The 27,899-nt window shown below is 40.3% G+C and overlaps 1 protein-coding gene across 1 annotated transcript; it reads left to right on the top strand.

Moving 5' to 3' along the window:
* Window positions 1-27,874, top strand: itpka (inositol-trisphosphate 3-kinase A). The gene is made up of 7 exons (XM_064336974.1): window positions 1-907; window positions 19,343-19,439; window positions 20,346-20,559; window positions 23,053-23,257; window positions 23,994-24,095; window positions 24,819-24,890; window positions 27,325-27,874. Exons 1-7 carry the CDS (start codon window positions 206-208, stop codon window positions 27,526-27,528), a joined length of 1,596 nt encoding a protein of 531 aa, XP_064193044.1. The 5' UTR covers window positions 1-205; the 3' UTR covers window positions 27,529-27,874.
* The last annotated feature ends 25 nt before the right edge of the window (window positions 27,875-27,899 follow it).

Here is a 27,899-nt window from a genome sequence, read left to right as displayed (position 1 = left end):
AATCCTGGTGATTACTTCGAGATGGGTATCAGCGCCGGTCAGTCCAAAAGAGCAGTGTTAGATTGGAGAAGGGAGCAGACGAAAACAAAGCACCTCTTAGCTGACGTTCTCGGAGTAACAACTCAAATCGAAAGAAACTTGGTAAGATAGAAAAAAGGAAAGCGTAAAACACGGAAGATACCTCGTGCGCAGTAAAACCGTCACTATGCAGCAGTCATTCGAATCTGCTGAGGGAGTTCCCAGGGCGCAGCTAGACAGCGAGTCTGTTGTCTTGGGGGCTACCGCGGGCGCTTTCCACGGCAGTGAGGAGCACGAAAGAATAAGGATTTTCGGGGATACGATAGATGAACTTGGATCGGAAATTGGAAGTGGCACAGAATTTGACGGCTCTAAAGCTAGCGGAGTAAGTGTGGTGCAGCTCAAGTCGTTGTTTGAACCCAACAAAAGCGAGAGCTGCCACAGACGTTCCCATCAAATTTCACTTGGCAAGCAGATGCCTAAAGAAAGGCGGAGGGCAAGGGACGTCGGCCAGTCAGGTCTTGCAAAAGACAGGAGATCGAACCGCAAATCATCTGAAATTTGCAATGGGATCGCCCTTATGACAGACCAAGTAATTTCCGCTGGCTCGGAATCTACACTGAACTCTAAGGAGGAACCGGGTGATACGAGATTACGTCGTGTCCCGCAGGTGACAATAACCCCCGAAGGGGGTGGGTGTCCCCGGGAGATGCAAGAGGAGGACTGGAACGACGTGACTGGTCCTCTTCGCCGAAAGTTGTCAAACTCCTCGCTTTCTTCAACAGGTTCCTCCACAGTGTTGGAGGAATCCGAAGACGACGTTCTTAGTGACAACGAGAACAAAAGTAAAGGGATAATTACTCTAGAACATGCGGAGGACACAGGCACAGTAAGTTCTGTCGGCTACTACTATCCGTTAAGACGTCTGATGTGTTGCTCGAATCTGTAACACCTCCCAGTGCTTATGGAGTGGTTGTAATTAATGGTTTCAAAATAAGCCATATTCAGTTAAAAGAGAGCGGTCGCAGCCTGTGGAAAAAGAAGGCCACTTTGTCATGCTCAAATAATTAAACAGCAGACTGCTTATTCCCCATCAAATGATAGCCTACCTATAACAAGACGGCACTGGGTTCCACTTTTATTGTGTTTATTTGAAACTTTGACTCTGATGATCTTTTTGAATTACGTAGCTGGTATAGTAGCTTATAAAGATTCAATTAATACATGCAATATTAAATGAATGTACTATATGTATATACACAGTTGATAAAGTAAAGGAAAATCCTGAATTAATGATAGGAGAAACATAACAAATTCTGATGCTTTGCATGATTCAATTAAGTAATTAACAACCTATCAGGCTCTGTGGCATGTATACAAATACTGATCAGGCCCAGTTCACCTTGATTTTGGATCAAGATGGGAAGAAGAAAATATCTAAGTGACTTTGAAAGAGGGTTCATTATTGGGGCATGGATGGCAGAGGCTTCACTCTCAAAGACTGCTCAACTGGCTAGTGTTTCAACAGTGACTGAAGTGACATCTGCCTTTAGATCCATGGAAGGACATCAATAAATAGGATCGGAAATTGTGGTCAAAAGCACACATTCAATGACTGTGATGCTTGTGCATTAGTGCTATATGTACAGTAAGGAAAAAAACAGAAGAGCAACTTCAGGTGACTGAGAATGTCAATGCAGGACGTGATCAGACTGTCAGCAAGAACAGGCCATCGACAACTACACTGTAGGGTTGCATAAACACTTCATTACAAAGACAAATACACATTTGAGAGTTCAGTGGTGCAAGAATCATAGGTAATGGTTTACAGAGATGTGGAAAAGTGATATAGTCAGATGAGTCATCCTTCACCATAGTCTCGAGAGGTGGGTGAGTGCATGTGTGGTGTACGCTAAGAGAATGGTTCAGGCCTGAATGTTTGGCATGATTTGGGTCCACTTGTCCCCTTTGAGGGAAGGGTTACTAAAAATGAATATGAATTTATTCTGATTGATCACCTTTATCCTATGATGAAACATTTCTACATTACATTACATTACATTACAGGCATTTAGCAGACGCTCTTATCCAGAGCGACTTACACAACTTTTTACATAGCATTTTACATTGTATCCATTTATACAGCTGGATATATACTGAAGCAATTCCGGTTAAGTACCTTGCTCAAGGGTACAACGGCAGTGTCCTTACCTGGGAATCGAACCTGCGACCTTTCGGTTACAAGCCCAGTTCCCTACCCACTGTGCTACACTCCGTCCTTTCTATACTGATGGGAGTGGTGTCTTCCAGGATGATAATGCCCCCATCCACACATAGGGCAAGAGCGGTCACGAATGGTTGGATGAGTATGAAAATAATGTTAATCAAATGCTATGGCCTTCGCAGTCACCAGATCTTAACCCAGTTTAACACCTATGGGAGATTTTGGACTGACATGTTAGACAGTGCAAAGACACCAATCATTAATCTTTATGGCCGATTCTGGTTGCGGAGTTTTTAAGCCAAATCAGTCAACTCCAATAGCCAAAGTTAAAAAAAAAAAAAAAAAGAATTAAAACTTTTTTTTAAAGCAAGGGGTAACAAAGAAAACATAAGATTGTTTATTTGCTCTGTTGGTTACCAATACATTCAGATAGTTTTGTTATTATTATGAACAGCATTATTGTTTTATTGTTGTTGTAACTGTGAAGGAGCTCTGATTCAGTGTGGCTGAATCTTTTCTCAACTGCTTCCAGAAGAATGCATTCTGACGGCTTCACACCATGATCTGCGCCAGTGCTTTATCTTAGGACATGTTTCAGTGCAATGATGGACAGAATGACATCTGCCGCAGTTGCTGCAGAATAATTGTTTTCTCTAATAAGCTCCTCAAAAGGTGCAAGCAGAGTCAATGTGTTTTATTTACATTTAACATGGATTATTTTTAGAAGATGATGTTTAAAATTCAAATCCTGAACATGTTGCACTAGCTAATTGTTCATTAGAGTATTACAAGTAGGTTGTAGAGCCTCTACACTTTCACAGTGGAATATATTTATTTGAACCGGAATAAACAGATGAAGAGCTAAATTAAATTGGTGTGCACACAGAATAGTGTAGCTTACGGTCAATTCTGCAAGTTCAGATGGAATAATTATTAATTGTGGTAAATAAATTTCAATTCACATTCATTTTCACTTCCCAATAAACAGATTTAGATAAACTGGACTTGCTTGAAGGCACATTGAACCTGTAGTCTATCTTTATATGGCCCACAAAGATAAAAGGCACAGGCTTACTGAACCTTCTGTATACCAAATATAGGATGTTTTGAATTAGCATTAAAAGCCTTTGGCTGGAATACAGGTTATGAATAATGGAGGCCTTTTCAGGTATGACAGAGCTGTCACTCAACTGTCCTCCTCAGCCAGTGCAGCCATTGCACTGATTTAATGCAGCAGGCTGGTCATGCTGCCACAGGATTTGCCAAATGCAGATGTGTATCTGTAAGTGAGAGCTGTTCACAAATCAATGTGTGCTCTTTGCATAACAGAGTAATATCATTTGTGCAATAATTTGTGAGGTAACTTCCTTCAACAAAAGAAAAGAAAGTTGCTCACTCCTCTAGTCTAACCATGTATTTTATTTTACCAATATTTCTTCCTCAGGAATTTGTTACTCTTAACTAGTTTACCGCTGTACTGTATGTCCAATTTCACTAGTTCCGGTACTCAAAAGATTCTGTCTTCTGTTCCTGTCTACCTAACCAGACTAGTGAGTTTACCTCATATCCTTTTGTAGTCAGTCACCAGTACACATATGGCTTCCAGAGCCCTGGATATATGTAGGATATATGTCATAGTGAACAAGAGTACCAAGCTCAGAGTTCAAGGGGTCAAAAGTAATCTGGATTACAAAAACAAATTTCAAATGTGAAGTAACTGTAATCAGCTGAGGATACTATGTAAAATAAGCATAGTCTGATTTCCGTTACTTTCCTAAAGATACACAATTATATTTTGAATTTCTTTAAGACACACACAAACATGCATGCACACACCAAGTATACACACCCAAGTACACACACATGCAATCACACTCACACAAGCACACCAAATGCTAAGACTACACATGCAATACGTTTCAGATTACATCTTCCAAGTAATCTGCCCAAAACTGGTTTGCAATGCATGGTGTGAAAATCAGGTAAGGCTTTTGATTTGAATACTGATACCACACTATCAGAGAATACAACAAAGCTTTTGAGAATATAAAAAGCAGGTTACACTGTGGTTAATGAAAAGCCTATTTGCATAGGGCTTTATCTGTGATATTGCACTGTTCAATGGCCACAGAGTGTTTTGGCATTATGTCTGAGAGGATTCTCATAAGATTCTGTCTTAGTTTGTTTTGTGATGTTGGCTGGTCGTATCTCAACTGCCATAACGTAAAAGGTCATAGTTTGGAAGGTTTGGTTGATTGAAGAGGGGGAATAGGAAAAATGTGGGAGGGAATAACAAATCAAAGTTTGGAAATTTATACTACTTTTGGCTCTTAAATCCCATGAAGACAGACAGAGAAGGTGTAAGGGGTTTAGATTACATGCATTGGCCTATATGTTCAATGAATAAATGATCAATGAAGCATAAAATATCATATTAATGATAACACCATAAAATATACATCTAAAAGGTTATTCTGGCATTTAAGGACAAACAGTTTTATGTTGCGATTGAACTGCCATTATGTTAAATAGGAAGAATGCGTGATTGTTTTTTTTTTTTACCTTGATGTAGTGTTTATCTTCCTTATCTGGAGTATGTGCTATGCACTGGGACATTTTAAACCCCCTGTTTGTGGCAATATTTATCTGCCTTGACATGCAAAGAAAATTGTTTTCAACTTGGATTTGTGAACGCCAGAGACAGAGGGTGTGCAAGCAGGACGAAAGTGTACGAGAGAAAGAGGAAAGGGAAGTGAAACCATGTCAACACTTGCAGTATGGTAGTACTGCGTTATGGCTGCGTAGCTGGAGAGGAGAAGTGGAGCATCAGAGGATTTCCATTACGGTACTGCTGATGCTGATGGCCTTATATAAACAACTTCCTCTTTGTCACCTGAGATGGATCCCCTGCTCTGGTTATAAGTGTTTTAGTTTTCACATTCCGCAAGCAAAACACCACTGATGTAAATACGTCATCACTGGCACATGGGCTCTCCGAAACTAGAGGTTCAATGGGGTAGTTCACTTTATATTGATATACAATGTATGAACAAATTAATTTTACTGCATTTTCATATGACTGTATCTTTGGCAAAGTAGTTTGTGCTTTAAGTTAGAGGTGGGAAAATTTAGGAGGCTACAAGTAAGTGTCTGCTTCATGCAATGCTCCATCTCTATCAGGATTATGGGGACACTATTGGCACGAAGATATGCACTGTAGTGTACCACTGAAACCAGGATTATGAACTAACTTATCTGAGCAATGCATTACATTGCAATCACATAGCAGGTGTTCTTATCCTGAGTGACTTAGAACAGTGGAGAATAGCGATAGTAGTCTCAGGAACATAGAAGTATAATATCTTCAAGAAGGCACAGAAGGCTGATTTATAGTAAATAAGCTTAAACATAGCCGAACAGATCAACAATTTCATTGTAAACAAAAGTTAATGCCTTAACAGGACTATACCTATACAGGGTTTCCCCCAGGTAAACAGTAGAGGGGGAAGTGCCTCAGGGTAAGCAACAACAGCATGATACAAACTGTGATATTCACACAGTATAGCCTACACCTGACCTAGTGAAAACATTACTACACAATGCCAATTTTGTTAAATAACACACATTTACTGAATGGTTCAACATAACATTATAGAGATCTGAGCAGGGCAGTTAAATAACATTTTTTTGCCAGTTGCACTGGTGCTAGTAAGGTCAAAGATTTTTCAGCACTGGGGAAACAAATGTAGCACAAATCTTAAGGATAACTTCTATAATAACAGAAACTTTAAAACGTAACAAATTACATGGAAGGTTTTTTATAGAACAAAAATTTGTAAGTGAAGGCATATATATCAAACCATTCATTTAAAAATAACTGCCTGAACATTGTTTTATTGTTTTTTATTGTTAAAAAACATTTTACCCACAGTGTATACTTTATCATTGCATCTAGTTATGTCTGGGGCGTAAGTATCCAAGCGTATAGAAACTAGGCTATATATGTGGCCCTCTGGTATAACATAAACATCTACAAACACCATCTGTTCCTTTCAGGAATAAAAAAACACCGAAATACAGTTAGCTTAACTGATGTTAAACTACTGATTAGCTTAATGTAACAACAATGAAAAACTCCATAGACATGCTAATGAAAACTGGCTTGTTTGTGCGATCTGCTCTGCACTCTAAAAATTGCAATATGTAGCAAATAAATGTCGTGTTTAAGAAATAACTACTTCTGGCTCTCAGTACCTCACCGACATTTCAGAGGCAAAGAAACATGTTGATGTTTATTTCACTAGCTAGAGAGATGAGGAGTCAACTGCCAGACCAATTGAGCCCAATTTCATTTTTTCTCACCTGTCCGATGCTGGGTAGTCATTATATATACTAAAAAAAGGATATATTTTATTGTTCTTATTTTATTTTATTTATATAGAGATTTTTTGTTGTGTATCAGAGCACTTATGTAGGTCTGGATAGACATATTCCCCTTTGTTTTCCCCTAAAAGGGGGCTTGAACTGTCAAGTACTCGGATGTGCCACGGTGGTCTATAGTATCGTATTGTGACACAAGTATCGGGCTAATATTGTATTGTGAGGTCCCTGGTGATTCACACCCCTACTACCTAACTAAGCATGTGAGACAGTTGCCAACTTGGATAATTAGCCAGCGTATTCATGTAATAATATTACTATTATTTTTCATGACTTGACTACCACTGATTTTTTATTGTGTTTTTCACAAAATCACAAGAATATGTTTTGAACATGTACTTGGGTTATTACATTGGAGGGAAATCCAAATGCCCCCACCCTACACACTTGCAGTTAAATGAGTATGTGAGTACTCAAGCTGCAGAGGTCTGATGGTCAAGGTAGGGAGACCAGCCAAGACAGAGTTGCAGTAGACCAGATGGGAGATGACCTGGATTGAATAGGTTTCAGGAAGGGGTGGAGTATTTGCATGTTGTACAAAAAGAAACTTCACATCCCACATTCCTCTGTTATGTTCTTAGTGAGGGACAGTTTGCTGTCCAGTACCAGTACCAGATGTTGGGAGAGATGGACTGGAGGAGAGCTGTAAAAATGGAATCCAGGGAATTGATTTCCCATCGAAGAAGCCGTCCCATTTCTGCCTCATCTGTTGTCTTGAGAAATGATTCACTAAAGCTGTCACCTTGTCACTGAAACACGATATCTATGAGGCAGCTCAGTGTATTTGGTGTGTTTGTCTTTTATGTATTTTAACTACTATTTCTCCTTATTTTCTTTTTCTTATAATTTGGAATGCCAAAATATGAATTGTTTTGGCTCTTCTTGTCACGACTCCTCTTTAATTAAATTCAGAGAGCATAGGCAAGCTCTTCTTCAATGGGTCTGCTACCAGATGCTGCTACTATCCACTCCACAGTCCAGCTGCAGAGCTGCAGTCACTGTGTCAGAGGAGTGCATTTGATGTGCAGTTGGTGCAGGCAGATTGTAAGTAGAGAAGCTGCTTGTAGTCAACCTGAGAATGTGCTGGTGTGTGAGATTGAAGATATTAGTTTCTTGGGTGATGCTAATACCAATCATATTCTACCCTGTAGGGTTGCACGTCTTAGGCACTGGCCTGGTCAGGATTCAGCACCATGAGACATGTCCACACATGGCTATCCAGTGTCTGAGCAGGACTAGTCACACTGCAGACACCGAGCCAAGTCTGTTACAGTATATCTGAACAGGACAGAACACATTTGTGCATTAGCTAAATTCTACTTCTTTTTAACTTGTTCTGCTCTGCACTCTGATTCAGTTTTTTGCTATAAGGGAAATAGAGGCGTAGGAGGAGGAGGCATAGGAGGAGGAGGGGGTTGCACCGATAATTCCATTTGATTGGACGAAGAACACCTGCTGCTGACATAGCCTGTGCTTTCTGTGCCCCACTGACCCCTCCCCAGCACTTCCTTACGCCCACAGACTCCCACTCACCTAATTCTCATTTATGGGTCTCCGTGGAAACCTCACGCCTGAAAAGCAAAAACAGCTTCCAAACAGTGAGACAAAAATTTCTGAAATGGCTCAGCATGCTGCAGATAAAGGAAACAGGGCTTCACTTCTCTCTCAGATCTCCTTTCACATGCATGTCGTTGATATAATAAGGGATGTGATGCAAGATATGCATCCACTGTGTTTGCTTGCCACAATGGGTTGTGTATTTACAGTTAAAAAAATATAAAGTATACCAGTTGTTCGACAAAGAACACATTTCTCTTAGCTATATATTAAAGTATAGCTAAGAGTAAGTATTGTAAGTAAGTAAGTATAAATCCCATAACGTTTATGTGCTGGCCATCATCAGCATGATGATGGCTGCAGCAAAGGGGTCACATAGTACTTGACATGTAGGGCATGACATAAATCATTCACTTCAACCCTGAAATTGTCCAATGAATTACACAGCTGTATCCAGATAGACCCATGATGTTATTCAGCAGCATGAGAAATAAAGTCTGAGTTCAAATTTATGTTGGAGAATTGTTTATGCTAATTAAAAAAGTTATTTGTCCATTTTTTTTTCTTGTTTTTAGATTTAGGTGGTTACAAAAAAAATATTTTAACATGGTAAATTTGTATCCAGTAGATTACAGTACACTAATTTAGCAGATGCTCTTATCCAGAACTGGAAAACATCAGTGTATTGTAAACAAAAAACATTGTCTATACCCGCTTATTCTGGGCAGGGTCATGGGGGTGCTGGAGCCTATCCCAGCATGCATTGGGCGAGAACATACAAACTCCACACAGAAAGGCCTGGGCCAGATTCAAACCTAAGACCTTCTTGCTGTGAAGTGACAGTGCTACCCACTGCTACACCGTGCTATAATATTATCCCGAAAGGAAATCCAAAGAAATAAAGAAAGAATATCTATATAAAATGTCACTGAATCTGAAGAGTTGTCTGTCTGAGTTGGAAGATGGGCAGGGTTTCTCCTGTCCTGACTGTAGCGGGAGTCTTCTTCCTCCACCATGGGGGCCAGTACAGGCAGATATGCAGGCACACCAGGGTGGGGGGGGGGTGTCTTGTTGGTGCCTAGGATCTCTGAATCTGATGTAAACAGATATAGTTAGGGGGAGGGAGATGAAAAGAGGAGTGACCTGGCTGAGCCTGGAGATGCTGTAGATCAGGCGGACAGCTGCATTCTGGGTGGGCTGCAGAAGTCTGATAGAGGAGTTGGGGGGAGGGGGGTGGCAGGCAGCTAGTCCAGATGGGAAATTTGCATTTGAGTAGGTTGTGAAGTTGTGAGGAAAGGACAGATTCTCCAGATTTTGTACAGGAAAAATCTGCACGCCTGACACACTACCATGATGTTTTTGGAGAGGGACAGTTTGTTGTTCAGTACGACTCAGAGATTCCTAGCATTTGAAGAGGGTGACACTCTGATTCATCTGTGGTGAGTGTAGGCTTATAGGCTAACTGAAATTACTGTATTGGATGGGGGGCTGGTGACAGAGTTGTGTTCCATCAGCATAGCAATGATAGACCATGCAAGTTGATGACATACTGTACCTAGAGACTTGGTATAGAGAGACAAGAATAGAGGGCTAAGGACCAAACCCTGAGGTACGCCTTTTGAGCGATTATGAGATCCTGAAAACTGTACCCCCCACCCCATACAACCTGGAACCGGTGAATCAAGCTGTTCTGCAGTAGTTAGTGAAGACAGCAGGAGCTGATGGTCAACTGGGTCAAAAGCTGCAGAGAGATCAAGGAGGATTAGTACAGATGAGAGAAGTTGCCTTTCCGTAGTGAGTTATAAATCCCTGTTCATAATTCCAATAATTTACAAGCAGCGTCCCAGGTATTAATAACAAGGAGTAGTACTATTGTTTTTCTTATTTTATATCTGTGCCTTAAAATAATATCTGAATGGTTCCTGTGATACAATTACAATTTGGCTTTTATCTTTAGAATTATTTGTAGTGGTCCTAAATGTGCCTACTCAAAGTGTAATGAAGAAGCGTGTGATGCCTGGTATCCTTTTACGTAATGGAGTTACACAAACAGCTGCTAAAATTGGATTTGCATCATTATTGCCTCAGTTTTACTTCAGCAGTTCTGCTCCACTTTGCAGTGTGGTGCTTGGGTAATATTTTCCAACAGGCTGACTGGCCTGCGGCCATGGTTGAATGGGGTAATCACACTGGTATTGACCTGTTTGAAAGAAGAAAGAGCAAATATATCTAGAAGTGGATATTCAATGCAGATGTCTAAAATCTTAACCGAAACGGGCTGGTGTAATTGAGCCAAAGTAACAAGGAAACTAATTAAGTTTACAGTGAAATTGATATCCTATATAGAAGAGGCATTTAATCTGTAGCGTCACATCACAACATGTAAAATACCATTAGTGGGTATAACCAGAGATAGGCAAAGATATATCAAAATGTATCTTGTTACAAAATACAAAATACCCCTCAACTAAATGTATCAAAATAAAATACAAAATACTGGAGCCAGAAAATGTATCAAGATAAAATACATGTTTTTTGTATTTTCAAAATACATGAAAATACATTTGTAACATTGGGTATTTTGAATTTGTTAAAAATGGCAGAACATTCAGGTTTTTATAATGTACACAAGGCCCTGGTAAGAGTTTGAACCATACAGGAAGGAAGAACAGGAAGTAGAATGCTACTGTATATGCATATGCCTTTGCTGTGTATGTACATATTTTTTATACATATCCACGCTTGCACACAAGCACACGAGCACCATTTTCACACAGTATATCCCCAAAATGCCAGACAGATTTCACTTTACTGTTCAACCTTTCTTCTTGGACTTGAAATGAAGAAATCACTAGAAATATCAAGAAGCTGTGTTCAAATACTTGGATTAAATGCTTCAACAGAGCTTTTTTACCAACTGCCTGCTTCATTTTTTAATTAATCTTCTGTCATTTAGCATTCAAACGTGCACAGTATAAAACCTGTGGGTAATCAGTGATGAGCACTTTCCTCCACCTTTTCACTTGTTTTCAAAACATCCTTCTTTTGAAACCAATGCATAGCAAAGTAACAACACTGTTTAACTGAACCTGCGAACAGCAGGAGAGGCTTGGTCTATCTGTGTCTTTGTGTATGTTTGTCCATTTGTGTATGTCTTGTCTCTGTGTGTGTCTACACAACATTGAGTGTGTCCCAACACCACTTCAATTAGTAGCCTATTTAGTTGCCTTTAAGAACAACTAACTTTTCAAATATTTCTGGTGTTAACCGCCTCCTGTGCGAATGGAATATCATTCCTGAAAATTCTCTCAACCGGAGCTGAAGATGGGAGGGTTGTGTTAAATCGAGCAAAAAGGAGAAAGTATTTTGAGTATTTTGAAAATACAAAATTGCTCCACTCTAAAGTATCTTGTTACAAATTACATTTAATTTTTTTCAGCCCTGTCAAATACAAATTACAAAATATTCAAAAGTAATTGAAATATGTATTTCAAATACAAGTAACAGAAATACTGCCCATCTCTGGGTATAACTAGGTAGCTAGGTTAACCACCTTTATGTCTGTCGAACAAAATTCATCCAAAGCTTTGCAAGCTAAGGTTGCCTACCTAACTGGTTTGGAACGCGCAAACCTTCGGTAATGTTAGCTTGAAGAACAAAATTTTTCAAGTAACCTAAAACAAGAGGACATTTGCTATCGATTACATCAGGTGGCTGTTAGCGCAGTTGCTCGCCTCTGGATTCAAAGGTAACTTATTTTCAAACTTGGTATAACAGTTTGCAAATGCTATCGTTTACTTACTTGGACACTACAGAAGTGCAATCTCTATTTCTTCTTCAGTTCTTCGTAAGTACATTGCTGCAATCAAAAGTAACAACATGTCATTTGACAGTTATAACTGACAGACCAGTCACACTGGGGAAACTCACCCAATCAACACAGTGAGCTAAATGAATATGCAGATTTTTTCATGAGACGTAGAGCAGTCATTGGAATCAAGTGGTTTTTAAGAAATATATGTAAGATCATTAATATTTGAAATGGGTTGTAAACAAATCCAGCTAATTAGGAATCGATCTCAATCGGAATGATTTATTGTGTATGGGAAACAAATACAACAGCAACAATTGCACTTCTCCCGCATTGGCATCAGTGGGCAGACTGAGTTTTTCGTAGTCTTCGCAGTCAATCCAGGCTGCCCCTTCCTCTTGTGGCTCTCTCCCATTACGTTGCCTGATGTCAGATTCCTTCCGCTTGCGTATTTCTCAAAGAGTTGATTGAGCGCAATGTTTCCTCCAAATTCATCAAGTTACAGTATCCTAAGTTTTACATTTCTGTGCAAGTTGCAGTTGTTGAAACAAATATTATGAAGTTGTATTGCTCAGTACATTCACTCAACATAATTAAACTATTAGACTAAAACTAAAAAATAAATTCTACAGTGTTGCAATAAATAAATAAATAAATTTTGATCTTCTTGGAAAACAAATATTTTTACAAAGGTTGAATACGTTTAGGCTGTCACTCTGAAATGTGGTAAAGTTTCAGGCTTTTTAAGTGGCTCCACAATCTTAGGCAAAAATTATTGTATTCTCTTTGTGATTATTAGGGCTACTTTGCAAAACTAATCAAAGATTATATTTAACTGAGAGCTGCAAGCTACAAGACAATGAGACAATAGGTTAATCTCCTGAAAGGAAAGAGAACAAGAACTACCATACCAGGCCTCAGCAAAGATGTCTATCTGCCACATTGACTTGTGCAATTTAATAGGCTGTTCTCAGCATTTCCTCTTTGTTTTTTTTATATCTCTTTTTGTTGTTGTTTTTACCAGTGTGCTTGTGGGACTGTTAAAGGTCATTGTGTTCAGCGTGAAGTTTTCACTTCCTCCTGTATGGTCTGTAGGGCTGATCTTGCCATTGTGTATTTCTTGCTAGACAACATGTATAAATGCCAAATTGTGACATTAATAGTTGTGCTGTCAAAGATAAGGCGTAAAGGATCTTGTGTTTTGACATGTGACTCATTAGAATAGAAGATGTCAGTATGTTGTAGAAGTGAAGCATGTGATTCAAAGTCCTTCTGCTTGTGATATGTTATGTTGATCAGAAAAACGTCAACCTGGAGACCAAAGAGGCGAATGCACTTAAACCGTATGCAGACTATTACTTGTATTTCAAGATACTAATTAAACATAAAATGTCTATATATTTTGTTTGAGGAGTTATTCTCAGTTATTCTCAGGGGAGAACAGCTTTTATAAAAATACAGACGACCGGCTCAGACTTAAAGGTAGAAATATAAAATCTGCTGCTGAAAAAGCATTGTCTTTCTAAAGGGCTGTGAGCTGGGAAAAGAAAAGAAATATCGATCTATGCCTGACTCCACTAAAGCTTCTTTAACTCTGAGAGATGGACCTGCTCTGTTAATCATCGTCTTGGCCTGTGTGTCTGTAGTGTATGATTTCCTCCCCCACCCTTCCCCCATCCCTCCTCTGAGCTGCCCCAGCCACATCCGTAAAAGCCTGAGAGCTACCAGTTTTCTTTTGACGTGAAAGAAACCCTGGATGAAGGACCTGATTTCACAGGCAGGGCTCTGAATGAAGCTGTCCAGTCAACCCAGAATTCTTAAACTTCTAATGCTGAGTGAACCCTCTGTTTATCTCCTAATTCGGAAAGTGGGCTACATGTGAAAGCCACACAAACTATGAAGTGCTTAATGGGTCAGACCTGTATCTCTCACTGTATATTTTGAAAATATAATATTGCTCTTTGTATTTAAAAAAAATTATTTCTTTTTACTCTGACAATATAGTACTTCATACCAGGAGGTTGAAACACTGCTGTTTGGCAGGGCCCATCCACAGCTACTCACATCAGCATGTTAAGACACCAAAACAGAGACAACAACCACTCCTGCATAAAGTGCACTAGGGGTGCGCAATGTGGCCTAAAAATAATATCAGATAATACATTTGATTTTGTAACACTAAATGCAAAATACCGGGATTCAATGTTGAATAAAGCAGGGATTCAGTGTTGGTTTATTGTTCGCTGTCTCTTTTGCTTTGTTTTTGGTCTCAATTGAACAAAAATGCAATGTTTACCAATCACATCTGTGTACCAAGTCTATCAAGTCTATAACTGCACTATGAAATTTCACCCTGATAAGGAAACCGGACATCAGCAATAAATCATTGGAAAACAGTTTGCTTGCTAAAAACAGCCTGCTAGTATTGTCAGCAATAACTAATTTCATTCCATCTAGACTGTACATAGATTTCCTGTCTCAACAATATCAGAAAAAGATAAGGCTAATGATTTTGCTGTACTTATAAAACAGTAGTTAACTTGCTAAAGTCAGCTAAGTTGTTCAAGTAACAGTGCAAATGACAAAACATATAAGAAAAGAAACATTACATTTATTGATATTAATCATATAGCATCAGACTGAAAATAAGTTAACATGTATACAAAGAGAAATGTTGACACTTGACAAATGTTGCAGGTTGAGTACACTTCATCTAGCTAGCTGGCTAAATGGCCAAATTAAAAACATATAATTAATGCACAAAGTACTCCACCTCCACCGGCTGTCATAGATAACATATTCCCACATAGACCTACGTGGTATTTTTCTACATGCCCACATATATGCTGCATTATCCTAATACCATCTGAACAGGCTTAGAATAGCTAATCACCAGTTTATCCCGTTGGCACAGGCTAAAACTAGCTAATCTCTAGTAAATGATTTTTTCACTGGTTAAGGACAGCTAAAAGCATGTGTACTTATTAAGACCAGCCAGTCACCAATTACTACCATCTGTATTGGCTAAGATCAGCTAATGCCATCTGTACTGGTTAAGACCAGTATGCATCACCAGCTAATTTCCTTCAATCTTGCTAAGAGTCAATCACCAGCTAATGCAACTAGCACCGGCTAAGACCAGCTAATCATCAGCTAACATCATTTGCACTTTATAAGACTTGCAGGGTATCACTAGCACTTTCCTTTGAAGGCAGCACAGAGGGGCAATGTAGGTCCATGTCCACATAGAAATTGGCAGCTTTCCATTTATTTTTTAAATATGCATGGATCCAGTAAATTCTATATTGAGGCACTTACAATTTTTTCTTGTGTAGTGATGTAACAGAAAATCCATGAATCAACACACTTACTCATGGATTTTCTGTTTCATTGGTATACAAGAAACAATTTTGTCTGTACCTTAATACAGCATTTCAAAGTTAAGCGAAGAGTTAACTATGAGGACAAGGACAGAATTTAGACAAACTGTGTGGGAAAGTGTGATAATGCACTTATGTGGGTGGATGGGACTGGGCTTCTTATCTGCATGCGTGTGTGTGCGTGCGTGCGAGCATGTGTGTGTGTGTGTGTATGTACGTGCGAGCGTGTGTGTGTGTGTGTGTGTGTGTCTGTGTGCATGTGCATGTGCATGCGTGCATGCACACAGACACTTTATAGGCCATACTGAGGGGTAAGTTTTCTAGATTACTGAGAAAGGTTATGCAAGTGATATTTGACCACTAGCAAGGAATATTTCTAATCTAAAAAATACAATGCTATGTTGGCCATGTCGTTAAGATGCATCTTTTTTATGTAGTATTTACCAAATACTGTATTAGTATAGCATATATTTTTGCCTGTTATTTTCATACATGTAATGCAATCATTAGGAATATCAGGGGTGAAATGTAATGGAATGAGTCAGTGTGTACAGTATGTGCAGTTTGAAAGTGTGCAGTCCTCACTGCATCCTGTTTGACTGGTGCTTCATTTTTGTCACTAAAAAGCCTGCAAATTCTCCTTCCGGGCAATAGTACTGTAGCTGTTTAATTTTGGAAGTCTTAAGGCTTTAAAAGTCTTGAGTAGTACTCAATTAATTGTCTAAAATATTAATGATAGAGCCCCCTGTTGTTATGCCAACAACGGTGTCCGGTGTAGACTATCAGTGCTGCTAGTTTGAATTGTATATGGAAGGCCTGGTTATCTGTTGGTGTTCAGTAGTTAATAACTTTGACATATTATATATACTTTTCATGAACTAAATAACAACTGGAGTTTCAGAATGTGATTGCCTCAAAATCAACCATAAATGACACAATACATATTTTCCCAATTAATATAATATGTCAAACAAGGTTTAATAAACTGTTAAAATTATAATCTGTGTCAGTATTTGACTGAACCAGCTGACTCAAATACATACCACGGTTGTGTTTGACAGTAAACACAACTGTCTGAGGTGTCAGCATTTGAGTAAACCCCCCGATGTGAATGTTACTTTTTTTTGTGTGAAAGTAAACCTGTTAAAATGTGTTTGTTTTAGAGGTTCCTGGTACTTAAGTAAGATTGCTTCCACATAGTATTTGCAGAATGATGTACATTTCCCATCATTCCATATTATGGCAATGTTGGATTTAGATAATCAAATATGCAGTACAGTGGGATTGCCAATATTGGCTTTGTACCAAGAATTCACCTAGAAATCTTCCAATACTTTTTAGTACCTTATGCATGCTTATTTTAGTTAGTACCCTGTCCATGCTAGTTTTAGTTGCTGTTATAAGAAATGTGTTTATGTCTTTATTTATACCCAGCTACACAAAAAAGGCTACATGCTTCAGTCAGGACCTTTGAGAACTGCTGTGTCTGCATGGGAGAAGTTCTTCTGTTATTCTGCCAAATGTGCATTTCCCCAAATCCAAATGCTGTTTTTTTAAAAGAGGAAGCGATTAGTGATCATAATGCAGTCACACCCTCAACTCACTTTCAGGTAATATGACATGATAAACCAGCCCTGTTTACAATAGAGTTACCATGTCTCAGCATGTACATGGCTACTTGGAATTTCAACACACCTTCCATTCCATCCAGCTTGTCTCCCTATAGAATTATGCTTAACCAACCATAGCGTTAGCATTGTCAAAATAGAATTGAATGCAATAAAATACAATACAGGTTGATTTCAACATTTGCTTTAGTTTTCCAGTTTCCATTGGCAACAGTGTGTTGCCAGGATTTCCAGCAGTGTCTCATCTGTCTATTAATTTAACACGTTTCCTGAGAACTCAAACATTAATTTTGTAAGAGCTGTTTTGAATGCTTAAAAACTGAGTCCTGGATTTTTATTTATTGTCATACGCATTTCTGGCAAAATTGCTGTACCTTTGGGGGCAAATCATTGTAATGGCTAATTCAGGCTGCAGAACAATTAAGAGCTAATTACACTTGAGGAATCATCACCTGTAATGATTTTTTTCTCCCATCTCTCCAATCTCCACCCCCTAACACTTGCTATTTAATTAATTCAGTGATCATTATGGCCATAGTAGGACCACATTACAGGATGTTATTGTAGGTACTGTATTTACAAGTGTGCCATAGTTCTGAGTTGGGGTCGTTAGCTTCCATTAGCGATTTAATGATGCTGCAAGCACTCTGTCTCTGGTCTATGAGCGTTGCCTGGCATTGCTGTTGCTTATGTAACTAATGTGGAAACACTTATTTAGTAAACTGTTCGCTCTGTGTAAGAGTGTCTCCCTAATGAATGTAACATAATGTAATGATGACGAGCATCTCTCTTTTTTAGCTGGGGTGAAGAAATGGAATTTTGTCACTTGAGAGTAAACAGTCCATTATTGACATAACGATGTAGATTAAGCTGGGAGTTTCCAGACATTTTGATTCATCTGAGAGCAAGCCCTCAGGGAATAAGTCATTAAAAAGTATCTCACTGTGGATGAGTAAGCAATACTGCCTCTTGTCGAAGCAGTTAAAAAGGCTCCCTGGGTTGCTTTGAAAACGCTTATTGGAAATTGCTGTGGAACTATCTAAAAGGCCATTTACTCAGCGCTAAGTCATTATGCACACATAGTAATGGGGATGCAATACAGAAATCCCTGTGTAGAAATGATTATTAATCCATTATGCGGGTTCAGAAACTGAATGCAGTGAGAGGCTGGCGTGTCTCACTCAACCAATGGCTAACATGGATTTCATACATATATACAAATAGTTTAAATTTGAAATATCTCGAACTTTTTTACATTTGGAGTTGGCAGATATTGATGTTTGTTTAAGGGGCACTTGGATAATGTATCAAACTAAGCAATGGTAGTTAGTGTAGTCATGTGACCTGTCATTCAGAACTGAATACTGACACTGCCAGTGCCAAATGAACTGGGAGTTTTATAGTTTACTAGTATGTCCCAGGGAAGGCCACATTTCACTCACTGGTGTATGCCCCGTTTCAGCGCACAATAGAAGACACTCATTCTGAATTGGCCAAGGTCATTGCACCTATGGAACCTATGGACCTATGGACTTCATGTTGCAAATGAAAATAAATGAATACAAATAACAGGATTTTAACTTACTCTATGGGACTTTAAAGCCATTATAGCTGACCGTGAGACCAAAGTTTAATTTCAGGGCAACTTACTGTCCTGTTATAAGCATTATCAAGCCTGCTTGGGTATTTTAGGTGCAATCATTTCTGTTAAACCAGCCTGTGTTTCCTGTGTACTCTAAATGTACTCTAAATCTGTCTTCTCTCTGTCACCACATTTTCAGCTACGCAATGTTCATCCACTCATATTGTCATCCATCAGACCTGTATTTGGATCAGTCAGTCATGGTTTTGTGGGTGTGTGTGGGTACTGTGGATATTAGTGCTATTGCAAAGTTTAAACAGAGGTCTTTATGGATTTGCTATAGTGAGTGTCCATTTCTCGCACCACAGTGTCTGACTTTATTCTCAGTTTCCGTGTGGTGCTTTCACACATACCACAGAGATCATGCATTCATGCGCAGAAAGTGTTAAGCAGACTGAGGCTTCACCCGCGCAGGTGCAGCTGGCAACGCCTCCACAGCACCGCAGCACAGGGGGGCCACCCAATGTGGCAATGTACCCAAGTGCTGAGGGCAGCTAATAAAGTGCTCATGTGTGACTGCACAGTGTGCGCTGAGCTGTTTTTCCGCACTCAAAGGAAACAGGTGTGAGGCTTGGAGGATTCGCTCAAGAACACACTCCTGCTGCTCAGACATAATGGCCGCGTTTGCGCTTCCCCCTACAGGTGCGGCCCTGGTGGAAGCTCAAGACCTTCGTCAACTGGCCCTTTGTCCCCTCACAGCGCAGGCGCCTCTCCTGGGTCCAGCTCGCTGGACACAAAGGTAAAGTTTTGAAAAGACCTGATCCCCGAATCAGAACCTCCCAATTAGCCTGGAGATACAGTCTTACCTGAGGAAGCTGACATAAAGGACCTAGGTCCTCTGCATCAATCTGACCCTGTACAGCTGTTCCTAAACCAGTTAGCAACATGAGCTGCATGTCACCACACCCACTCACACTCTTCCCACTCACCTATACAAATGTTTTGCTGCTTTTGTAGTACTGGAGCTGATCTCTCCTGCCTTATGTTGCAAAACCACACAAACTACAAATGAACCTTTCCCCAATAGGTGTAAACCCACATGCTCTACTGTAGGGTTTCCCAACAGTAGTACTGGAGCCTCACTGTCTGCTTGCGCATAGGCACTAGTTCACACATGTACAATGCAGATTGACGGATCTCTATGTAATCTGAACTGGCTAATAGTGAACACTCATGTCCCAATAATGCTTTGTGTTAGAATGTTAATGCCTATAATGCCTTTGGAAAAGTTCAGACTTTTTTAACTGAGCTTGCAGGTGTTCTTGCATTTAAGTTTTTTCTGAATGTACATTTTTTTTACAAGTGAGATTGAGCTGAGCCAAACTATGAATACTGGTTATGTTATGAATTATGTTGGACCATGAACAATATTGAATTGTTTCTTCAGACAGGTGACCCTAAATGATTTCAAGGGACAGAAATCAAATATTTAGAATGAACACAGATGTCACATACTGTATTTTGAATGAACAACGCTCTATTTCTTTCTATTAGTAAATGCCTGGCTCCAGCAGCACAGTTTCCTTCTCTGGAGAAACATTGCTCACCACACACACAGCCAGTCTGTCTTTCCCTGGGTGTGGGCAGGAGCTTCATGGCTAGCCTTGGTTGCTGCTGCGCCTGAATGTGCAGGTTTGTGTTACAGGGAGCTTCAAGGCCGGTGAAGAGGGCACGATCCTGAAAAAGCTGTCAGAGAACGAGAAGCTCTGCTTTGAGCGTTTGAGGGGCGATGCACTGCAGCCCTTTGTTCCGGGGTACCTCGGGGTGGTGGAGAGAGACGGAGAGCGCTTCCTGCAGCTGACAGATCTGCTGGGGAGCTTTGACGGGCCCAGCGTGATGGACTGCAAGATGGGCGTGAGGTACGCAACAGGGTGGAGAGCATGCTGGGACTGAACGGCCTGAACGGTGTTCCAAATACAACCCACCATTTCAACCCGAGTAATTCTGTGGAAACACTAGGAGGGAAGGGCTGCTATTTAGTTTACTATTTAGAAGCAGAATGGTTTTGGGAGAGTATTTTCAGTCGAGTATTTTGTTTTAGAGAACTTGTCATACCATAATGAATCTTTGTCAACTGATAGCCTGTCATTCACAGTCCTTGATCAAAGCGATTTGGAAACAACAGAGGACAGCGTATGACAGCCGCGGAGGAAATGAGAACAAGAGATAAGAGTGTAGAAAAGGCTGAGTGACGATCTGTCTGAGAGCCACAGGATCTCCTGTTTTTTTATCATGGTCTGACACCTGCTCTTTCACAAGCCTCATGATCACCCTCAGTGGGTGTTTGACACACCTCCAGAGGGAGGGACTTTATATTACTGATAGCTGGCACACAATTGGACATACACACACACATACACACACACAGACACACACATTGTATCTGACAGAGTGCCTCCTTCTTCGACACATAGTGACTCAGAATGAAAGTGAAAACACATATGTAGTTGCTTGGCCTTTTTTTTGTGAAGCAGGGCAGATAAAATGATTGGCGAGCAGCCTGTTTCTCTCACCAGCTTAATGCACTCGCTTTGAGAAATACAGACATGAATGGAAACCCAAGTCTTAAATGATACATACATCTTGAAACAAGCTCCAGGTTGCAGCCTTAATGGTATGCAGTCCAGAAAAATTTTCCAGAACCAGAAAAGTTATACAGATCGAGCAGGAACAATCATAGCTGTCTGCTTTAATCATGTACATTGCAATTGTTAATTTGGCAATGTTTCTGTCCAAAGCAAATTAGAAGACCATCATGGGAAATGACTCCAAGGAATTGCGTTTTATGCACTCAAACGACAAAGCGCTTCAAGTCAAATTAATACCGCTAATTAAATCAATAGGCAGTAAACTGCATCGGAAAAATGAGATGTTTCAACTCAACACAACATGTCGCAACACAAAACACTGCACAAAAAATTTATTGCCAGTCATTTCGGTGTCACCCCACTCTGATGGTGTCGTCCGGTGCAGCCCGCACCCCCTGCACCCCCCTAGTGACACCTCTGATCCCAAGGCTCCTATGAATTGTAGTGGTCTAAGAACTGTAGAGGTGTATTTCCAGGCTATGTTTGAATGGGCATTCACTTACATGGGGTCAGGATGGATATAGAGTTACTCTTGGGAATACCAACAAGATGCAAAAACTTGGACATAGGACTTCTGAGTGATGGACAGATTTATCAGAAGGTAAATGGTGTTATGAAGAGTTCAAATGCAGACTTTATGTCTAGTACATGACTGCTAGCATATCTGGTGGGGCCTGGAACCATTTTGATGACATTAGCAGCACTAAGTCTACCCTGTCTTTCAACTGGGGATCCGGACCATAGTAGCTTTCCATTTTTGGAAGTGAACATATCAGTTATTGGTGGTTGAGAGATGACAGGGTGGTTTCTTGGTGGTTGAGAGACGACATGAGGGTTTATTGGTGGTTGAGAGGTGACAGGAAGGTTTCTTGGTGGTTGAGAGATGACAGGAGGGTTTCTTGGTGGTTGAGAGATGACAGGACGGTTTATTGGTGGTTGAGAAACAACAGGAGGGTCAGAATGTGGTATCTCAAAGGCTTCATTCTCATCATCAGAGGAGGATGCCACATGACCAGGGTCCTCCTCAACATTATCCTCAGTCTCAGACATATCCTCATCTAAATCACTTTCACCCTCCAAGATCTGTGACAGAACCTCAGTCGCAGAAATTATACGCCTCTCTCTGGTGGTCATTTTCAAAATCTTTAGTTGAGGCACACTTGCAAAGAGAAATGGTTTAGAGGGCTGTGTGTGCAGCTCTTATTATAAGTTTTCCCCCACCCCCATGTTGCGAGAATGATCAGAGATCTCGTGGGAACTATGTTTTCTCCTCACACACACACACACACACAGACACGCATGCTCTGTCTCTCTCCCTCTCTCTCTCTTTCTCTCTCACACACACACACACACAAATTAATGTGAAAGTGCCCTCAGCCAACACAACAAAAACAAGATCAAAATGATGGTTTTATATAACAATAGAGCTTGGGGTCAAAATGACCCCAACAAAACTGATGCGTACAACATGTGTACCGGACATTGAAAATAATTTTTTCAGTTAATTTCATGGTTACCATGTTTTCCCCATAAAGTTAGGAAAAGTCATGAAATATCTAGCTGAAAAAAGTATTGTAACCATATTTTTAGAGACAGTAAACATTGAATGGGGTCAAATTGACTCCAAACATAATAGGAGGGTTAAGACTACAGATTGAACAGAATCAGGTCTATTTGTCTCTGCAGTCTGATATTATGTCCCCATAATCTTCTTTTAATGCTCTGGTCCTCATCTTCATCTTTTGCCCACACTGCCCCCTGCAGGACATACCTCGAGGAGGAGCTGGTTCGTGCCAGGGAGAGGCCAAAGCTGCGGAAGGACATGTACGACAAGATGCTGGAGGTGGACAGCCAAGCCCCCACCCCGGAGGAACACCAGCTGCGTGCTGTCACTAAGCCACGCTACATGCAGTGGAGGGAAACCCTGAGCTCCACCCACACTCTGGGGTTCCGCATTGAGGGCGTAAAGGTAAGATCTGGGTAGGCCCAGGCCTTTAGATCAGTGGGAGGCAGGCTCAGTGACTGGGTTAGGAACTGGATCCTTATGACAATATTTAAGACAAACAGGGGACTTGCCTTCAACAAACAAAGTAATCTTTAAGACAAACAAGGTAATCTATTTTTAATAGAACTGACAGTCCATTCATCTTACTCACTTTTTATGTTAATACGAGAGGGCTATAGCGAGAGATGGGAACTACAGTACAGAAAGTGCTGTGATGGGGAATTGAACCGCTGAGCAAGTGGGGGAATTTTAATGGGGATCCAGACTTGGCCACCCAAAGGATAGCGCCACACAGTTGCCCCTCATCTTTCTCTACCGTTGAACCTAAAACATTCCAATTTTATGCATCTGACAATTGGAAATTTACCATGGATGTGACCTATATGGTGTCTATAGATACTCTGTACAGTAATATAGCACCACAATTTTTGTTACCAACTGGAACATCCTGTAGGTAAAATGCTTAGATCGTGTAAGGAATGCAGGAGCTGAGAATCTGGTGGATCTATAGAATCTTATGTTGTACGTGTCCTGACAGCTGTTCCTCACAGAGCTCAGTGGTACTGTGAAAGCAGGAGGACATGGTCATGGTCATTATTGATACAAACCCAGGGTGTGGCGTTTACAGTAACTGCACAGCAACTGAAAATGGATGGTGCAATAGTTGACTAAATTGTCCAAAAATGTGGTGTTTTCCTAGAGACCAGATGGGACATGCAGCACAGACTTCAAGAAAACCCGCTCGAAGGAGGAGGTCATCCAGGTTTTCACTGACTTTGTGGCGGGGAACAGAAACATTATTGTAAGTGACTGGTTGTGCTGAGCCTGTCTTACCTTGTAAGCCAGAGTTCTTATCAGTTTGCCTGTCCCCAAATGACAGGGGCCATCCATAGTCTCCTGGTGCCCATATGGCTGGCCCCTCCCTTTAAGGGAGATGTTCTTTACAGACATATATCCAGAATGAATTGATGAGCACTGTAACAGATCAAATAATGTAACTGACAAACATTTATTTCCACTAATATTGGTGATGGTATTTTTCTCATTTGATCTTATGTTTTTTTAGTAATATGTTTCATTGAAGATGTGAAGTATTCAAATTTTAATGGCATCAAAAGAGTTGAAGTATATTTGACCTTAGCCTTGGTTTGACATAGAAACTTTTAATATTCTGGGGAGCTTTCAAGTAGTGAGTGTGCTGTTAAACATGTACAGCAAAATGTTCAATGTAAGATTAACTTTAATAGAGTACACTTATATAAAATATGAATATTTCATATTTTTTGCTTTATTCAGACAGTGAGAATGCAAAGGGTAACAGATAAGGATCACAGCTCAGATGATGCAATGGCAGGAGACAGGGCTTGCGCTCATACAGGGCCTCACATATGACTTGAAAATCAGCCTCACTACAAACCACATTATTCTCTGAATTTATCCCTTTTGGACTCACACAAACTCTGTTCTTGTTGATCACATTTAACATGTTACCATGTGATAAAGCTGCTCTCTCTGTTGCACGCAGAAAATCTATCTTAAGAAGCTGGAGGAGATACGCAAGACGCTGGAGGCTTCAGAATTCTTCAAGAAACATGAGGTAAGGAGGAGGATCCTGGTTAAAACCTGTGTCGAAGTGACTGTTTACATACAGTACAGATGCCACCTGTGGTTTAAAAAAAAAAACTTTAGGTACAAAATTATTCAGTTAATTTATGCACAGTTATTGAATGACAAACCAAAGTACAAACATTATTTTTTAATAACCTGCAATACCACAAAAAGACGAGTTTTAGTTAAAAATAATCTTAGACATGACTTTCTTTAAGATAACTGCCTTTGGCTTTAATTACAATTTTAAAAAATATTGGAAGTATGAGGTGGAGGGGTGGGAGGGAGGTGGAGGGGTAGTTAAAGGCGTACTGTGCAGGATTTTTTAGTTTGTGTTTACAATTAAAGAAGTCTCCTCCTCCGTCTTCAATTTCACACACCCCTGAGTACTCCACAGAGTCACAGTCACAAAAATGCATCAGAAACTACTGGTAAATTTGTCCCATCAATTACTTGGACCGGACATTTAGCTACATTGTTTGGTCAGGCCCACAAACTGTACAAAACCTAGATGTCTGGCAACTCTAGCTGCATAGATAGAGGTAATGTTACTTGCTATCTAGAAAACAAGCCAGCTCTGCATCGCTTTTCATCCCCTTGGTGAAATTCAGCTGATGCCACTGAGGAAAAGAAATTCCAACATTACAGTAACACTAGTTCTTGAACAAGCCCTGTCTGCTCGTCTTTTTGCTTTGCTGTATCTATGCCATTACGGTGGCTAGTTAGCTATATCAACAAACACTCTATTGAAATCTTATCCCAAACCACCGGCTCTGTAGCTACACCCACCCCACCCCACACAGAAAGGTGCACTACGCCCAGAAACGTCTCTAACACATTTTAGAATAATAAATACAGATAAAGGCATTTGAATTTGGTGAATGCACAAAAGAGAGAGATTGCCAGTGCATCGTAGATATGCCTTAGTACATGTTATAATATTTCCGAGGTCAAAATCCTGCATAGTATGCTGTTAAATAGACTGAATGTGTATCGTTCTGTCTATCTAGTGCCTTACAGGGAAACCTCGCACTGTTTCCATGTCTCTCAGCGTGTGTTGTGCCTATCTGGTAGAAACTCTCAGTCTGACTTCTGAGCAATTGTGTAGACATGGAGACATGATATGACTCTGCAAATAATATTGGCCAAATTTGGGAGGAGAAAATATTTGGGCAGAATGCATTATTCGAGTGTTGCCAAATATGTTATTTGTATTCGGCACCACCCCTAATGTAGGGGTAACTTTCTTCCAGTAGATTAGTTCTGCTTAGTTCTTCATAGAAAATGGAACTCGCTGCTCCTTCTCAAGAGGGAACAACCCTATTTTTCCTTTAATTCATTCCTTGAGGATGAACACAATTGAAAGTGTCAATGGTTTACAATGCTAATAAGCTGTTTGTGACATAAGAAATACAATGGCAAATGGTGCATATTTGGCATGACAGAGCAATAACACTTACTGTAAATGAATTAAATTAAAGACATGGGCTGTGAAAACCTAATTTCTGCAATTGAACGGGCCCAGCCAAAATTACTTTGGCCGATCCAAAATTGAAATCCTGGCACCACTACTGGTCGACTCCTTATTGGATACAACACTGTCACATGATTGTGTACTTATTCTCATATTTTATTGCCCTTACTAGTCTGCTGGCTAAATTCATTATAGCACTGCTAAAGCTGAACAGATGCTGAACTAGCCAAGTAGGAACTTTAGCTAGATGGCAAGGTAACTAATAACTTATTCCAGCTTCTAGCTTGCTTTTGAGGTTTAATGCAAAATCGCTAGGTTTATGTGTACCCACTCACTCACGTCCGCTGTCGGTGTAATTCACAACTGCTAACTAGGTAGTTTGGTAGCCATCTTAGCCACTAGCTCACATGCTAGTGGGGCTACTGCAAGTGGAAAACTTTCAAAGTACGCAATCATGTGACAGCATTGTATCCAATGAGTAGTAGATATATTGCAATTGCAAAAGAACCGGAAATGGTGGGTCACTGACGGTGCGGGGAACGCAGACGGTGCACTTACACCCGGCCATGTTCTCCTTCTCCAATGAACTGTATACTGTACTGAACTGTGGCCTTCTCCCACTGTGGAAGCAAGAGCATGAAGTTGAATTGGATGGCTAATGGGATGAGCACATGGTGCGCACCCAGTGCTCTTGGGAGTTGTAGCTCATGTAGTGTCACCACAAATTGACTTAACTATTTCAAACTATTTCACTATTTTTTTCATAGAAAATGCTGCCAGAAGGTCGCCCACCAAAGTGGCTTGTAAGAGTGAATGAGCTTTACTCCTCTGCCAAATTCTACCTGCATTTGGCAGGTGGCGGGTATTAATTTCAAGCCCTGATAATAAAAAGTTTTCAGTATGCGGTTTGCATAATGCACAATGGTCTTCTGTTCCTGATATAACTTAGGTTATTGGGAGTTCACTCCTCTTCATCCATGACCAAACTGAGAAGGCTGAGATGTGGCTGATCGACTTTGGCAAGACCACCGCCCTTCCTGAGGGACAGACCCTGAACCACCTGGTGCCCTGGCAGGAGGGAAACCGTGAGGATGGCTACCTCTGGGGGCTGGACAACCTGCTTCAGCTGCTGAGTTCTTTGGCTAAGGAGTGAACATTAACCCAGTCTCCTGGGTAACTCTTTATTGATAGTCTTTATTAAAGACAGTCCTAGTTTCCTTAGCTGACTGAGTTAGCAGGGGCATTCAAGGACAAACAAAGCCTTTACCTGAGTAACAGCCCACACAGGCAAGGTCTTTGTGGGTGCTGACTGTTACGGTGACAATAGTGCAACTGCCGCATAAAAAAACCTGCTTTCAATATTCCTCTCTCAAAGTTGGTCTGCTGCAACCTAAAGATACATATGTTATGACACATACATGGTCATCTGCCACTGGCATTCAAGGATTCAAAAAATCAAAGGGCTAGATTTGTACATTATAGGTTTGGAGATTGTAGCAAGATTTCACATCATCGTTAAGGGCA

The sequence above is a fragment of the Anguilla rostrata genome, chromosome 1 (assembly GCF_018555375.3).
Source record: "Anguilla rostrata isolate EN2019 chromosome 1, ASM1855537v3, whole genome shotgun sequence".
Lineage (NCBI taxonomy): Eukaryota > Metazoa > Chordata > Actinopteri > Anguilliformes > Anguillidae > Anguilla > Anguilla rostrata.
The sequence above is the reverse complement of the archived record's forward strand: the minus strand, read 5'-3'. Positions and strand labels throughout refer to the sequence as shown.

Bases quoted from the DNA above. Each gene is read 5' to 3' on its own strand.
- itpka (XM_064336974.1), top strand. From the start codon at position 206: ATGCAGCAGTCATTCGAATCTGCTGAGGGAGTTCCCAGGGCGCAGCTA. The intron at 19,440-20,345 runs GTAAAGTTTTGA...TTTGTGTTACAG, and splicing joins CCAGCTCGCTGGACACAAAG to GGAGCTTCAAGGCCGGTGAA. The intron at 20,560-23,052 runs GTACGCAACAGG...TGCCCCCTGCAG, and splicing joins GACTGCAAGATGGGCGTGAG to GACATACCTCGAGGAGGAGC.